At 41.8% G+C, this 17,588-nt stretch overlaps 1 protein-coding gene across 1 annotated transcript in view; it reads right to left on the bottom strand.

Annotated features, from left to right (window-relative positions):
- Positions 1-7,217: 7,217 nt before the first annotated feature.
- Positions 7,218-17,588, bottom strand: part of Nlrp1a (NLR family, pyrin domain containing 1A) — a gene marked incomplete in the record, with an annotated part of 46,628 nt that continues 36,257 nt past the window's right edge. The window contains 5 exon segments of the mRNA NM_001145755.2: positions 7,218-10,832; positions 11,236-11,280; positions 13,869-14,010; positions 14,875-15,000; positions 15,466-15,728. Coding sequence (NP_001139227.2) covers positions 10,540-10,832; positions 11,236-11,280; positions 13,869-14,010; positions 14,875-15,000; positions 15,466-15,728 — 869 coding nt within the window.

Consider the following 17,588-nt stretch of genomic DNA (forward strand, 5'->3'; position numbering starts at 1 on the left):
TCAAGCAAAAGTGCTGAAAAGAGAACTAAGTGATTAGAGAAGATGGGGTTCGGACCTCCTCCCTGAACCTAGCTAGGGTAACCATCAAAATGGAAGGGAAGCCTATCAAATTTCTAATAGATACAAGAGCTCAACATTCAGTCCTCATAGAGACACATGGAAAGTTGTCAAACAAAACGTCATGGGTACAAGGGGCTACAGGCATGAACATATAGATTACCAAAAAATGGTAGCCCTTGGAGTGGGCTGGTTATCCCATTCCTTTTTAATCATGCCTAAATGTCCCTATCCCTTATTAGGAAAAGACTTACTAACCAAAATTGGGGCTCAAATTACTTTTGACCCTGAGGGGATTTCCATCATGAGTAGAGATGGATGGCCAATGCAGGTCTTCAGTTTGTCTTTAGAAGATAAATATAGACTACATTGAAGAATTGAGCCCATCAGAGAAGAAATCTCCACATGGCTACACGCTAGGTGGATAAAGGTATATAGGGGCAATGATTCTGGGACTGTCTGAGTCTCAGCCCTACCTGATGACACTTCAGCCCAATGAGCAGAGTTGATTGCCCTAACAAAGGCCCTCAACTTGGACAAAGAAAAGCAGGATACTATTTATACTGATAGCAGATAGGTTTTCGCCACTGCACATGTTCATGGGGGCCATTTGTTAAGAGAGGGGACTACTTATGCCAGAGGGAAAGACTATCAAAAATAAACGAGAAATTTTAGACTTATTACAAGACATCTGGTTACCCCAAAAGTTGGCAATTATTTATTTCCCAGGCAACTCTGGAGGAGGTCAAAGACAATTAAAAGTCAGATGCAGCCACCCTTAACCCTACGCCAACCCTGACCCTTAGATTGCCAATCCTGCATCATCCGCTGTACCAGAAAAACCTAAATATTCTAAGGGGGACATTGCTTACATCAAAACCAAACTGCCTATGTCTCACAAGCCTAAAGATTGGTGGCTCACTAGAGATGGTAAGTTGATCCTGTCTAAACACCTCACTAAGAAATTGTTCCGACATATCACCAGACTACCCAACTGGGTATGAGGTAAATGGAGTATCTTATTCAACATGTGGACTTGAAGATTTCTTACCAAAAATCTTTAGTGGAACAAGTTGCCTCCAAATGCCTCACCTGCAAACTTACAGATGTGGACCATCAACACAAAGAAAGAGGCTCTCAATAAAGAGGAACCAGACCAGGTGCCCATTAAGAAATAGACTTCACAGGGGTTGGGGATTTGGCTCAGTGGTAGAGCGCTTGCCTAGCAACCGCAAGGCCCTGGGTTCGGTCCCCAGCTCCGAAAAAAAAAAGAAAAAAAAAAAAAAAGAAATAGACTTCACTAATGTAAAACCAGGCAAACAGGGTAACTCCTGTTACTCACTTTTGGGCCCTACATCCTTAATAGACTGGTTAACTTTGTCAGAGACCAAGCCAATACTGTACAACTCTTAGTCCTTAAGTCTCAATATTGACTATTAAAACTTAAGACCATAGATACTGAGGTTCGTCTTAGGTACTTGTGAAGTGGGGAATAAAGGGTCCAACTTAAATGAAGAGCCCAGCTTAACATTACAGACTCAATTTTGCTTTCAGATTCCATTTTATAATTAACATGACATCTAAATGAACTCAGCTAATAGAAAAACCCCAAGTTGTCCCCAAAACCATGTCATCCTGATAACAATGACAATTACTCTAAGGAAATAGCCACTCCACTCCTAGCAACAACCAAGGAAAAGTACCTAATGTCTTAAAATAGTAAATTAAGCTAGCAATCTTTGTTTATACCAAGCTAAAATCATTACTAGCCAACAAAAGTGCATCAACAAATGTCAACCAATCATATAATTGCCAAATCGAAAAGTCTCTCACCCTAAAACCATGATGAAAAGGCCAGGGTTGTACCAGCTCAGGACCTTCCACACCTTTCACTGTGCTAGAGAAGTTAGAAGGTTGGGGTTGGGGATTTGGCTCAGTGGTAGAGCGCTTGCCTAGGAAGCGCAAGGCCCTGGGTTCGGTCCCCAGCCCCGAAAAAAAGAACCAAAAAAAAAAAAGTTAGAAGGTCGAAACTTGAACTTAAATAAAGACTCTTCATTTTTATATACAAGTTAGACTCCTGATGTCTCTAGTGGTCTATAGAGACCCTGAGATCTAGACGTAACATCTTTGTGGATCACTTTCCCTATCTGTTGTGAAGCCTTCAGGGAATCACCATGATACTACACAGTCCCAATGGTTTTAATTCCTCAATAAAAAGACACATACTAATAGGTTCGATTAGAAAACAGGACCCACCTTTTTGCTGCTTCCAGGAAACACACCCCATTAACATTACTTTGGCACAAACTAGAATTACCTGGGAGGAGGAACCTCAATTGAGAAAAGGCCTTCATCATATAGATTGTAGGCAAGTCTGCAGAACATTTTTGATTAATTGTTAATATGGGAGTACCCAGCTTACCGTGGGCAGTGTTACTCCTAGGCTGCTGGTACTGTGCTGTACAAGAAAGCAGGAAGTCATGAAGAACAATCCAGTAAACCTTGTTTCTCTATGGCCTCTGCTTAAGTTCCTGCCTCCAGGTTTCTGACTTAGGTTCCTGTATTGATTTCCCTTCATGATGGACTGTGATGTAGAAAATTAAGCTGAAGTAAATTCTTTCTTCCCCAAGTTGCCTTTGGTTTTGATGTCTCATCACAGCAAAATAAACTCTTACTAAGGCCCACAATAATGAGAATCCCTTTCATTGAGCCATCTTCATGCATGTACGTATGTATGTATGTATGAATGTATGTATGTATGTATGTATGTATGTATCTCATCTATCTATCTATCTATCTATCTATCTATCTATCTATCTATCTATCTATCTAATCTCTATCATCTTCTTTCTTCCTATCCCTTTCCTGTTCTTTAATAGTCACTGTGGTGATTTGAATGAAAATGGCCCTTATAGATTCACGTGTTTGGATGCTTGGTCCATAGGAAGTGGCACTATTAGGAGGTGTGGCCTTCTTGGAGTAGGTGTGGCCTTATTGGAGAAAGTGTATTACTGTGGGAGCAGGCTTTGAGGTCTTATAAGCTGAAGTCTGGCCAGTGTGACACAGAGTCTCCTTCTACTGCCTGTGGATCAAGATGTAGAACTCTCAGCTACTTCTTCAGCACCATGTCTGCCTGCAGGCTGCCATGTTCCTGCTATGATGATAACAGACTAAACCTCTAAATCTGTAAGCCAGCCCCAATGAAATGTTTTCCTTTATAAGAGTTGCCACGGTCATGGTGTTTCTTCACAACAATAAAATCCTAAGATAGTCACTCTATTACTTTTAAATATTTTCTTAAAGGTGATTTTTTTCTGTTTGTTGCTCAGATTATTCTTAAACTATTTTGAACTCCAGCCATTTACCTGCTTTGGCCTCTTGAGTAATGGCCTGATAAGCCTCTGACAATTAAAATAAGCAAGTCCAATTAAAATGTAGGTTCTACCATGAAAAAAAGCTTGAGAATGGGAAAAATAGAAGACTCAAGACAAAACAAAATTCAAAACATTTCTTCCCTGAGAAATTTTCTCTTTCTGGTCCACTTGTGTCAACATTCTCTTCTATGGTACCTTGTATGTGGTTGACCATTGCAAGTGCTACGCCATATGGTAATTAGAGTAGAAGACTGTCTTTTCTCCCAAGTTGTGATATCCATAGGGCAGCAACTGTATTTTATGTTTTGTGACTAATAGGGATTATCATAAAGTCAGTGCTTAGTGAATGTTTATGGAATGACTCAAGGGGAGACTGAAATTGAGGGACCACTGATACTGAGTACTCATATTGAGTAACGATTGCAGTACAGAGTCATGGGCCCTGGGAAGGGACATCCACTATGCTGTTAGGACTAGAGTGTTGACAAGAACTATTTTAGGTTGAGCACTAAGGGCCTTAGTCACATCATTACTCAAGGAAATCAGCTTTGTAAAGAAAAATAAGAATTCTAATATAAATATATCCATACTCATTCTGAAGTGACGAGGAAAGATCTCAGTGCTAAGGTCACTGTAATGAGGGAGGGGGATTGTGGTGGTTTGAATAGGTTTGGCCCCCATAGATTCATTTGGTGAATACTTGTCCATAGGGAGTGGTACCATCAGGAGGTGTGGCCTTATTGGAGTAAGTGTGGCCTTGTTGGAGAAAGTACATCACTATCTAGGTGGGCTTTAAAGCCTCCTATGCCTTGGGTCTTCCCACTGTGGAATCAGAGCTTCCTCCTCTGCCTGTAGAAGACAGTCTCCTTTTGGCTGGCCTTAGATCAAGATGTAAAACTCTCAGTTCCTTCTCTAGCACCATGTCTACCTGGACACTGCTATACTTCTTGACATGATGATAGTGGACTGACCCTCTGAAATGGTAAGCCAGCACCAATGAAATGCTTGACTTTATAAGAGTTGTCTTGGTATCTCCTCACAGCAATAAGGCCTTAACCAAGACAGAAGTTGGCACTAGGCACTGGGGTATTGCTGGGATAGGTCTGACCATGCTTTTGTTTGAAAAAAATGTGTATTTTGGGACTTCAGATTAATAAAGCAGCGGAATGCTTAAATGGGGCTTAATGGGTCATACTAATAGGAACATGGACCATAGTGGTGTTTAGAGTGATTTGAACTTTAGAGACCTGGTTTAAGAGATTTTAGAGGAGAAAAATCTTAGTATGTTGCCTAGAGATTATTTTTATGATATTTTGGTGAAGTGTGTGGCTGGTTTCTGAAGAGTCTGCCTTAGGCTAAGGTTAATTCAGATTAATTACACTGCAAAGGAAATCTCAAAATATCCTAGCATAGACTCTGTCCTGTGGTTCACTCTTATGAAGAGCATTTTAATCAAGCATAGCAAACTGAGAAATGAAAAATACAAAATGAATGGTTCAAAGGGGCACTAGGAACTAGAATGGAGCTAAATCCTGTTTTCATGGATATTGAATGAAATTAAGGGCGTGGTGACCCTGGGGAAAGATCCCACCCAGCTAAGCTTATTATTTATGTGCTCAAAGTTGAAAAAGGTATAGTTATATCATATTAGGTGTTAATATGACCTGGCTGTTGTTTTCATCTAGACATAAGGAGATATGCTTGTGTGTCAAATTGACAAGTGATGCATTGCGATGGCTATTCTTGGATATCAACTTGACTATATCTGGAATGAACTACAATTTAGAACCTATAAAGATCTTGTGAAGAAGAATTAAAGAAAGTCTTAGGTCCAGGAGTGGTGGTACACACCTTTAATCCTAGGACACAGTCAAGCAGATCTCCAAGTTCAAGGCCAACCTGGTATGGAGCAAGTTCCAGGTAAAGAAAAAGCTTAGGTCCAGGCATGGTGGCACACACCTTTAATCCCAGCACTCAGGAGACAGAGGCATGCAGAGTTCAATGTCAGCCTACTCTACAGAGCAGGTTCCAGAACAGTTGAGATTAGACAGTGAAGGAAAGCATTGAAAACAGAAAGCTGGTGAAGATGTATAGAGCAAGGGGCCATGTTCTAGTCCCAGAAAGCCATAGAACATGGCTTTGGCCATGTGACTCTGATTCTAGAGTCAAGAAGAGAAAGAATACTGGCACAATTGATGCTGGTTACCTGGAGCTAATAAATTAGCGGTGATCAAGAAAAGACTAGCATTGGCGAGATGAAATCTTCTGAGAAGTATTTCCTGAGAATACAAAGAAGCTGTGTTCCAGAGATAGACCTCATGCTGGCAGCCAGATTTGGCAAAGTGTAAGAATCACCTAGGTAGTACTGGTTTTAAAGGCATGAAGAGTTCATGGAGGGCAGCTGAGGCTTGGCATTGTGAGAGGCTAGGAAAGGCCATTGGTGAAGGTTCGGTCTTAGTGGTGGTTGAAGGCCCAGGACTGAGGGGTTGCGCAAAGAGGTTGAGAGAGAGAGAGAGAGAGAGAGAGAGAGAGAGAGAGAGAGAGAGAGAGGTGTCTGCCTGCCATTCAGAGTCAAGGCAGGTCAGAGCTTGTTGACAGATTTCCTGGTCTGCGGAGTCATGGAATGATAAGAGGAGGTGCACTTGAGGCTCAGGGCGAGGAGTTGAATGTTCTAGTGACCTTGGTGGAAGGAACAGGAAGGCTTCTGGATTAGAACTTACTTCAGCACTTGTTTCTGTTAGCTTGTGGCTTTGCTTTCCATGGTACTGTGTAGTATAAAAAGGCTAAGAAAAACAAATGAGGCTGGTGTGGTATTGACCTGTAGCCCTCCAATATCTGTCTTCTCTCTGCCTTTCTTATCTTTAATCCTTGCTTCCCCTCAGAGGCTGTTCAACCCTGTACCAGCATGTCTGGTACAATCTTGTGATGTTGGAAGTATGTGATCTGCTTTTTAATTTTGATTTTATAGGGAATTACAGTAAAGAGATTGCATGAATCTCAGAAGAGAGTTTGAATTCTTCAACCAACTTACATCCTTTGGCTCTGTATGCCCCAGAATCAATGTAAACTTTGGTTCATAGTGCCACCCAGTGTGAAACAGCAGCAGAGGTGACCCCAGGCTCACACAGCTAGTTATGTGTTTTATAAATAATCTGTCCTTGTCCTTATTCGGGGCTCTGCTGGTTTGGGTGAACACTGGCCATCTTGGGAAGGTTTGCTTGTTTCACTGCAGTTTGGTATGTGGGACAGTCCAATTCAGATTTGCTGCAAAAGTCCACACAGGTCCCAGTTTCTCTCTCTCTGTCTCTCTGTCTCTGTCTCTGTCTCTGTCTCTGTTTCTGTCTCTGTCTCTGTCTCTCTCTGCCTTTCTCTTTCTCAGGGGAATTCAGAGGTTTGGTCTCATTTACCAACTGACACACAGCTTAGATCAAACATGGCTGCCACACCTTGAAGGAGGCACTGCTCACTGGTTAAAGTAAACCATACTTCCAGGGTGGCCATCATGGTCAACACATCCACAAACCTGTTGATCTCCTGACACTAGACCTTATGGACAAGGTAGAAGATCGAGGATTCACATCGTGATGGGTGTGATAAAGAAATCGTTGGCATACTGCTAGGGTTTGATGGTTTTGTCCCTGTGATGGTGGAAGATGCCACAGATTGAAGTTACACCGGAAGTAAGAAAGATACAAAACTAGCTCTGAAACTGCTAAATGGAAAGAATGTAACACTGTTGATTTTTGGAGGAGAAAGACTTGTCACGTGACTGTTACAAGTTACATGTTAGCTCTTTTCAAATATTTAATGTTTAGATTATATAAAACAAAGTTTCCATGAAAAGGAAATACTTCGAAGATACACAGCCATTTTATGCTAATCATGATTATTTTGGAGTAAGAGGAATTTTTTTTGTTATTTTTTTAATAGATTACAAAAATATTTTTGGTTAAAAAAGGTAAAACATATGAGGTGTCAGAAGTCAAAAGCTTTTGATTTTTTTGTAATGTTTCTTCTGGAAGACATAAAAATGTTAAATAAACATTCTAACCTGGTAAGGAAGGACAAACCTTGAAAACACAGATGTGCCCTCAGCCTAGACTTCTGCCCCCCCTGACTCAGCAAAGAAACTGGATCATCCTGCTCTCTGTTGTGACTAGTGCTATCAGGTCACACAGATACACACATTTTGACAGTGAAGCCACAGCTAGTAACTTGGCACAAAACAGACTCCAATTAATGGGAGTTTATAGTTTAAAAAAAAAAGCCTTTTCCCAGCAGAGTGCTACTTAAGCAGATAGTTGCCATTTTATATTCCTTAATACGTTTTCTTTATGTAGGACATTTAAAAATGATGAACCTTTAATCATCTTAAAGATCAATTTTAAGAAAATTACTGTTGTAATTGGGTTTAATTACCATTAACACAACAATGTAAACATGGCAATAAACTTTTTTTATTGTATAAAGTATATTTCTTCCAAATCACTGGCTTATGTTAGATGAATGTGTACTCTAAAAATCTCTATTTCTAAGTACTTACTGTCCCGTTGGATTCTTTAAAGAACCTGACACTGACAACAGTGTCAGGTGTCTCTCGCTGGTCCCACAAGGTGTGTTTGTATTCCTGGGACACCAGCTGTGTGGGCTGCAGATTATAGCTTGAGATACCCAGCCTAGAGAAGAAGAATAACACTTCTGGCAAGAAAACTTAATACTGAGCTGTTCTATTCACTAATACTGTTTTCCCTGCAAATATGCCATTGTCTGACTGAAGCGACTGGTCCTGACCGCTGACCATGAGGCTTGTCTTTTGGAGGAGCCAAGTTGAGAACCTCCGCTCTGGAGACTGTCTCAGTGCAGATCTGTTGTTGGCCATTGTTCTATCAGGGGTCGTGTCAGACACAGCACTCGAATTGCAAGGAGTTGACAGAGAAAAGGATGGGAACTCACTTTAATACATCAATAATTCATGAAATAAAAATACTTCCTTTTTATAAAATTTAAGATGCTCACTGTATAGAAAATATATTTACTATTGATATTTTAGCATTTTAACTTATTTACAAATAAGATCAGTGTGTCATACCTGTCACACAGGTTTAAGGACCTTGATTGACAGCCCAGTGTATCATATCTGTCATAATCATTTAAGAACCTTCATGGACAGCCTGGTGTGTCATATCTGTCACACACATTTAAGAACCTTGACTCAATCTATAATTATTTGCTTAGTCTTAGGTTATTTCTAAACATTGGATGAAGTCAATACAGCAGAAAGGTGGTCAAAACTGAAATTATCTCTTGTCCACTAAATATCCTAGATAATTTTAGATAATAAGTCTGGACAAAAACTACCTGCCTGTAACCCAGTGAAGGGCAGGAGTTAGAATGAGGAAAATACTGTTTTCCAAAAGAGAAAGAGAAGCAGGGTGCAGAGATCCACACAGTAGAACGAGCACACCTGCAGAGTCAAGAGGAAAGATGGATGACACTGAGAAGCTGGCTAACTGCTCTGTGCATGGGTCTGTCAGGGAGGAATGCAGAAGCTTCATCCAGAAGGGAAGCTGGTGGTCTGGGGAAAGAGACTGGCAGGGCTGTCCTGGGGACAAGTACACAGACTTACAAGCCTCAAGTCCCACTGTGGGTTTTGGTGAGGCATTCCTCTGGTAGATTGGTGAACAATGGAGAAGAGTTCCATTTTGTTATTCATTCTTTTATAAAATTAAAACGTATTTTGGGCATGTGAATGGGTGTATGGGTGACCAAGGAGTGGGAAGGAGTCTGTTGGATCCCATGAAGCTGGTGTTATCCACAGTTGTCAGCTGTCTGAAGTGGGTGCTGGGAGGAGGACTCTGATCATATCAAGAGCAGTTCCTAACCACTGAGCCTTCTGTTCAATCATCCGTTCTACCTTGGCACATCAGTTTCTTAAGCTGTGACTCTCACCTCCATATGGGATGATGTACGCAAATGTGAGGCTTGTAAGTTCATCACAAGAACAGAAGGCTTGTGCATGTGTAACTGCCCAAGATTAATTGACAATGCGCACTGACTCTGAGGTGTTTCTGGCAGTGAGTCCCATGCTGTGTCATGTGACTTCTCTGCATCTCTGTTTCCGAGCACATAACATGAGTTTAAAAAGTCCCCTTCTCCCATATATATACAGCCGCCAAAACTAGATAAGATTGATGAAGCTCAAAAATGCATGCTGAAAGGGACCGGATATAGATTTCTCCTGAGAGACACATCTAGAGCATGTCCAATACAGAGGTCACTGCTAGCAGCAAACCACCAAACTGAGAATAGGACCTCCTTTGGGGGAATTAGAGGAAGAATTGAAAGAGCTGAAGGGACTTGCAACCCCCTAAGAAAAACAATGCCAACCAACCAGAGCTTCCAGGGACTAAACCACTACCAAAAGACTATACATGAGACTGACCCATATGCAGGGTTCCAACTGCATATGTAGCAGAGAATAGCCTTGTTGGGGCACCAGTGGAAGGGGAAGCCTTTGGTCCTGCCAAGGTTGGACACCCAGGGCAGGGGACTATGGGGGGGAGGAGTAAGGGGGATGGATAGGGGGAATACCTGTATGGGGGAGGGGGAGGGGATGGGGACTTATGGACAGGAAACCTGGAAGGGGAATAACTTTTGAAATGTAAGTAAAGAAATATTATTTACTAAAATTTTTTTTGGCTCTTTTTTAAAATTTTTTTTTTAAAAGTCCCCTTCCCTTCCTGTGAGGCACTCACTTTCCAGGGAAAACTATCATCTTTTTGTTTCCATTCCCATGATCCCCAGTCCTGCTTGCATTTATGATGCGTCAGGTTGTCCCTAGGCTGGCTGCTCTGATCTACTTTGAGAACGGGGATCAAGGCCTGAATAGACTTGCTGCCTCCACTGGATGTTTTCTGAGATGCTCACTCCACATGAATATAGGGCTAGGGAAGGCCAAAAGGGATCATGCGGATCACCAAGAAATGTCATGGAAGCACTGCCACAAGAAAGGGAACTCAGATGGCCCTGGGTTACACATGGAGAAACTAAGGAAGGCCAGGTAGAGCCAGGACTCTAAGGAGAATGTTCATCCTTAGTCACCAGGATGTCAGAGTCTAACAGAGACCCCTCCCGACTTCTCAAGGAGGTCCATGATCAGGTGAGGATGGGTCTCCTTCAGAGCTTGGTAGAAATGGTCTTTGCAATCCCAGCTCCAGGACCGGCTGCCCCTGAAGAGCTTCCTCATCTTGTCTTGGTTTGTGGCCTCAGCCCTCACTGTCTCATAATCTTCTTCACTCAGCACCAGACCATGCAGCTTGTCCAAGAGAGGGTCCACTGATGTCACTCGGGCCACCAGCTGCTCCCGATGCTGGTCCACGAAGTGTAGCAGGGCAGGAGCATCTAAGGGTAAATGAGACTGGCTCTGAGCAAAGAAATGCTCCTTTGGGGTCTCTGATTGGCTGCCCACCTCTGGCTCTTTTCCTGCATCCCTGCATCCCTTCCTCTGGAGGGCCATTGGGAGTTTTTCTTCACCTTTCTTGGGGCTAGTTATTAGTTTGAAATTTTATCTGACTAGGGGGAAGGGTTTATGGTTGGGCAGTAAGTTTGGGAATGGGTGAACTTATTGTCACTGTGGTAAGCAGCAGGGGTTATGAGAGGAACCCCCTTCTTGGTATGAACTTCTACATTCTGGAGAAATTTGCAAACTGAGGTTCCCTCCTTTCTCTCTGCTCTTTTCTCAAGGGTGAGGTGAAGTACCGGCCAAATATGATTGGCTTCTCTAGTGTCTTACAATTTTACTAACCTTTGGGGGCTGAAGCCATCCTGGGCAGTGCAGGTCTGAGGTCCCCTGGAAGAAAAGGGAGATGAAGCATCTGTAATGGTGCCCACCAACACTCAGTGCATTCTGTGAAACTCCTACCCATGCCTGGATTCTGAGACTGAACTACAGACATTCTGTGGAAGGCAAACAGTTCCTCAGTTATCCAGAGCATCTTGGCTTATCATCATAGAGAGAATAGACCTGGAAACATGCATCTTAGGCCTACCCTATCATCACAGAGAGTAGATGTGGGAATGAGCAATAGACACTTCTCCCACATGATCTCAGACTCAATTTTATCCTCAACTGAATTCCTTTCGAACAACTAACCAAGTCCTTTGCTAGATGGCTTTGACATTTAATTCTTGGTTAAATAAACAACAAAACAAAGTAAAACAAAAATCCTACTTTTTTGTCCTTGTTTGACTTTGTACATGCGCATATGATAAACTTGTGTTCTGGATTTGATGGCAGGAATAAGTTGAAGGAAGACTGAGCACACGGAAAGAGCAAGTGAATTTCAGTCACAAGTGACGGAGATTAATAAGCTGCAGTTTATGAAAAACCTTAAGGGTATATGAGTTGCCTGCATTCAATGTTCTCAAACAGTTTAGTGAAGTCAGCCCAACAACGTGGTCTGTAGTATTGGAAGTCCTGCTTGATTAGGGGAGCCTGGCTTTGGGTGTTGTACCAAGACTGTACTGTTACTGCACTCAAGACATTTTAGTATATTCACTTGTCTCTGTCATCTTGAAAATATGGATGCGTTAAAATAGCAAATAAATAGATAAGTAAATAAAATAAATATGCAAATCAACCAATCGAAATGCTGGACAGAAAACCCTAACCACAGGAATGCAAGACCTCTACAACAGAAACTTTAAGATACATTTATGACTAAATGGAGGAAGGCTTTACAAGATGGAAAGACACCTTCAACACGCTCAATGTTTGGAAGAATCAAAAGTGTAAAAACAGCCACCCTACTAAAAGCACTCTACAGACTCAATGCAGTCCCAGTTAAGATTCCAGGGACATGCTTAACAGATAGTAGGAAAAATTTCTGAAGCACACAAAAGCTATGGACAGCCAAGGTACTCTTGAACAACAGCAGTATAATGGGAAGCATTAACTCGTGTGAGTTCAAACTAATGCTAAAGCCATAGTAATTAAAACAGCACAGCATGGGTACAAACAGACACCCAGGTCTATGGATTAGAGTAGAGGGTCAGGCAAAAACCACACAACCATAGCTCCCCAGCCTTTGATGAAGAAACCAAAATCTACTCTGTGAAAAGACAGTCTGTTCAACAAATAGTACTGGAAAACCGAGATGGCAACACATGGAATAATTAAATTAGATGCCTATATTTCACCATCAACATTTCAACATGAAATGATCAAAGACCTAAATGTAAGGTCCAGTCCCAAAACTGGTAGAGGAAACCGTAGGGAGGGCATTTGCACATGGCAGTGTAAGTTAGGATGGTGTGAGTGAGACTCTGGTAGCACAGGAAGCAAAAGCAGCAGTAGATAGATTGACTCTCATGACACTAAGAAAGTCTGTATAGTATAGGAAACGTAAGTGAGTAAAAATTCATGCAAGGAGGAGGCAAATTGTTTTCAACATATTATCTAGCAGTAGATTAGTAGTAATCTGAATGTACATGGAAATAAAAACCCTGAATTTCAAGGAAATAACCCAGTTATAAGATGGGCCAGAGAAGTAACCAAAGAATTCTCAAAGGAGGAAACACAAATGGCTAGGAAACATTTTGCTATTAGGAAAATTCAGGTTAACATTACTTATGGTTCCATCTCATCTCTTGAGAATGGAGGTGATGGCAGATACTTATGGCTGTACAGGATGCTGAGAAAAAGGTGTGGGTGAATACTCATCCCTGTAATTAAGTAACTGAGGAAACATGGCTTAGAGCATGTGGTGCTTTGCATATGATGTGTTCCCTGAACAATGATCATGTGTTGAATGACGAGTCCTGCAGCAGTATTCACAGGTGACTGGTCCTGAGGGCTATGAATGGAGTCATACTCCAATGCTCTCATCATGGAGTGAGTACTGAGAATGGAAAGGGAATCACATAAGACTGTACAGCTGGAGGACGCCAGTCACTGGGCATGTCCTGGGAGAGAACAGAGTGGATGAACTTTTCCCCTTCTCCTCCTCTCACTTCCACTTCCTCCTCTTCTCCCTGCTCTCACTCTCTCTCCCTTTATTTCCCTTCCCCTCTCTCTTCTTTGGAGAGAGCAAAGATCAGCCTTCTGTCTCACATGGAAACTCCCACTTCCATGATATCCTGTTTCATATCAGGGTCAAACAGATTGAGGCAGCTGACCATGGACAGAAACCTGCTTCTAAGACCTCGAGTCAAAGGAATCCTTTCTTGTTTAAAAGTCTTTTTTCTTATATTTGCCACAATTGTGAAGGGCTGACTAATACAGTTTCATAGTTTAAACTGTGGTCCTACCACCTTTTATTGGTCTAGAAAACCACATCTGATCTGATTTTGTGGCAGCAAGAAATAATGACAATACACCTCTTCTTAATCATTGTATTTCTTCAACTCTTAGGGTCTCTGGTCTTAAACTAATTTTACCTGGTTTCAGCAAGGCCTCCCATATGAGATTCATATACTTCTTGTCTGTTAGTTGCAGATTAATCCCTGAACCAATGTTTCCAACATATATCTCAGAGAAGAGCTGGGATTCCCGAGGGCTTCGGTAGCACAGCTCCAGTTCCTAGAGGGAGGGAGGGAGGGAGGGAGGGAGGGAGGGAGAGAGAGAGAGAGAGAGAGAGAGAGAGAGAGAGAGAGAGAGAGATCTACTCATGTAAATTAAGGCTTTCAACAACCTCATAATCTCTTAATTTTGCATACCATATTTTACACTATCTTTTGCACTGAGGTGACCCACAGCCTTTGAGCCTGCATCTTTACTTGGAAGGCTGAGGACCTAGCATACTGTTTCTTTTCTTATTATTCGACAAAACCTGACAGGAAGCACCTTAAGGAAAGGTTTATGTTATTGCTTAACTTCATGGTGGTGAACACATCAAAGATGGGGCTCCATTCTTAGCAGAACAACTTGTGGCATGGCTTGCTTTATCCCAAAGGATCAGGAATGAGCAGACTGAGGTGGGAGCAGGGCATGGCTATAGGCCTCAAGGCTTGCTACCTATGGCTTGCTTCTGACAGCCAGGCCTCACAGGTTTGATTCCACAAACTCTCAAAATACTACCACTGTCTGGAGACCAACATTTACTGTTTAAACATTTACACCTGTAGGAGGCATTTGAGATTCAAACCATAACAGCCACAGATGAGTGAGAGCTCATCCTGAAAGCCCAGCTCACAAATCCTCGGCCTGGGCTTCTTCTATGTTACCTGGAGCCTTCTCTGTGGTATATTGAATCGAATTTCTCAAGTCTCCAGGCCGAATCAGTATTCTTTCTGGTTTCCTTAAATGAATTTTCACCTAACTTTGGTGTACCCTTGCTCATCCCAAATCTTAATTGTTTTCTCCCCAATTTCAGCGTTCCACAAACCCTTGTAACCAGCTGCACAGGTTTCCCAAGACTGGCATCAGAAACACCTGGATGCTCACCTTTGGGAGAATTTCCACCTCTTTGGAGCTGGACACGATATAGCGGGAACCAACATAAAGAGCATCTACTGGGGGTGGCTTGTTTATGCGCACAAACTGAAACTTCAGTTCTTCCTCATCAATGGCCTAGGGAACATTACACACAGTGATTTCTTTAGATTTCTGGGTCACAACATCTGATCTGAATAAAGTAAGGTGCTTGATCTGTACATTTTGTGGGATAGGGTGACGACACCTCATGAGCTCCCTTCTACCATGTGTTCTGACACACTGAGACTTGGATTATTGGCCCTGTTCATGCTCATTTTGGGAGCAGTGTACCTGCCTCAGAAGAAGGGAGTTGCTACAGGTTGTGCATAGAGCATTTTCATCCACTTGGTGGGTAGGAAGATGCTATAGAGGCTGTTGTGGGATTAGTAAATTGGCATCAAAGACAGTTGAGTGAAACTATGGTGTTTGGGTAGGGGGTCAAGAAGAATGCAGAACTGTATCCCAACTCTCAGCTCAGAATCTCTCCAAGGGGCTTACTAGCTATAACTCAAATTTTCTGTTTGCCCACCATGGCCCCATATTTGTGGTCCTCAGTGTCACCTTCCGAATAGTGCAGTCATTGGGGACCAGGTAAAGGTGAAAGGTGATGTCCTCGAGATACAGGCGATAGTAGATCAATGTGATGGAAGTGATGGGGATGAAGTGTCCCACAGCAGGAATCATTCTCAGTAAAACTCCCATAGGGGAGAAGCTTGGGTTTTCCAGTACTGCGAAATGTGGTTCCACCCTTGCTGGCGTTTCTAGGACCATCCCATGGTCTTGGAAGTGGGCAACATGGAACAAGGAGCTGTCCACCTTTCCCTCTGTGAAAGAAGAGAGTCAAGAAATGTAGGTTTAGCATTTCCATTGATCCACGCTGTGCTGGGAAGCTAGTATCCTGTGATTTAGAATGATTGTGGGGGCTTGAAGGAGAACGGGCTGCTCTGTTTGTTGGAACTGCTTGGGAAGGATTGGGAAGTATCCCTTGTTGAAGGAGCTGTGTCACTGGTGGGCTTTGAGGTTTGTAAAGCTCATATCATTATCAGTTTTCTTTCTCTCCCATCAGAACGCAAGCTCTCAGCTGTTGCTGTAATGTCCAGTGCCATGCCTGCCTGCTTGCTGCCATGCTCCTCCTTCCCATGAAGGTCTTTGGATCATCCTCTGAAACTGTAAGCCCTGATAAAACTTTTCTTCTATAACCTGCCCTGATTATGGTTTCTGTTATGTTTGTATTTATTTTTTACGTTTATGAGAAAAACTGACTAAAATTTAAGATTTACTAATTAACTTCCAGTGACAACACCACAGAACTATCAACTATTTTCTCACTGCAAGTTCACAATGCCAAGGAGGGTAAGTGTGACTTGCTCCCAGGGGTGACTCATGCAGACTGCCTCACATTGAGAGACAGCTTTGACTTTGTACCTGGAGAGTTTCTGCATAAATATTCACAGTTGCATGCAGGTTCATGATAGTCTCTTTTGTGGATGCTATAAAGTATATAGTCTCAGAGGTGACTGCCAGAAACTTGACAACCCTTAGGTTCACCAAGGTTCTGTCATCATTGCTTTGGGATTTTTCAGTGTCCTCTAAAGTGTTTGTTGCATGATAGAGTATTATGAATTAGAGTCAGGGTACGTTTGTCCACTTAAGACAAAGCTATATGGGTCCCTAGAATTGTTAATCTTAAATATGAACTTAATGAAATTTAATATCACCTTGAATCTAGTCTTGGTGCATAATAGAAGGAGATTATCTTGATTGGGATTATTGATTTGGGAGGATCTTCCTGAGGTGGGTAACATCATTCCATTGAGTTGGATCCAGGATGGTGTTAAATGGGGAAGGTCACATGAGCACAAGCCTTCACTTTTCTCTTCCTTATTTGTTCATGCATGTTTACTAGGTGACATATCACCATGTTGTCAGACCTCTAGGTCATGATGAATTGAATTTCCCTTTGAACTGTGAGGCAAAACAAATCTATTTTCTTCTGAGTTTCTTTGATTAGTTTTTTTTTTAAATTTTGAGTCAAAAGTAAGTTAACTTGGGCAGAGAGTTGATACCAGGAGTTGGGTTGTTGGTATAAAAAAAGGTAGATCAAGAGCTTGTTAGGTGTTTGGAACTGTTTTGTGGATAGAATATCAAAGAATTTAATACTTAGGACTAGAAGTGCTCTACTGTCCTAAGAGCAGAGCTTTTGGTGATATTCTAGTGGATGTAGGAAAGACACAAATGTGGAGAGAGGCAATGGAGGTCAGCTCATGAGATTCCCAAGAGTAGAAAAGTTTTTATTGGGAAATTTAAATGGAAAGAATCTATTCATGCTATAGTTTTGTCAAGAATATAGATTTATTTTTTTAATTCCCTGAATGTGAGTGAAGACGAATTTAAATTTAAGGTACTAATTTGTCAGGAGACGTTTCTTGACAAAAAACCATTCCGAATGATTCTTCTAAATCATCTGTAATTGTTAAAGAGATCATCATCATAGAAGGGAAAGGTGTATTATACTGTGGCATTAGGAAAGGTGTCTTGAGGGCAAAATCTCACTCTATAGGTTTCATTTTGTGAAGAACCAAATTAATTTAAATGTAGAAAGCCTTAACTGATGGTTTCTCTGTTCCAAAAATACTCAAATAAGTGTTTCCCTATGGTCAGCACATCATACAGTTATCAGAGTG

The sequence above is a fragment of the Rattus norvegicus genome, chromosome 10, assembly GCF_021556685.1.
Source record: "Rattus norvegicus strain SHRSP/BbbUtx chromosome 10, alternate assembly SHRSP_T2T, whole genome shotgun sequence".
In the NCBI taxonomy this organism is placed as follows: domain Eukaryota; kingdom Metazoa; phylum Chordata; class Mammalia; order Rodentia; family Muridae; genus Rattus; species Rattus norvegicus.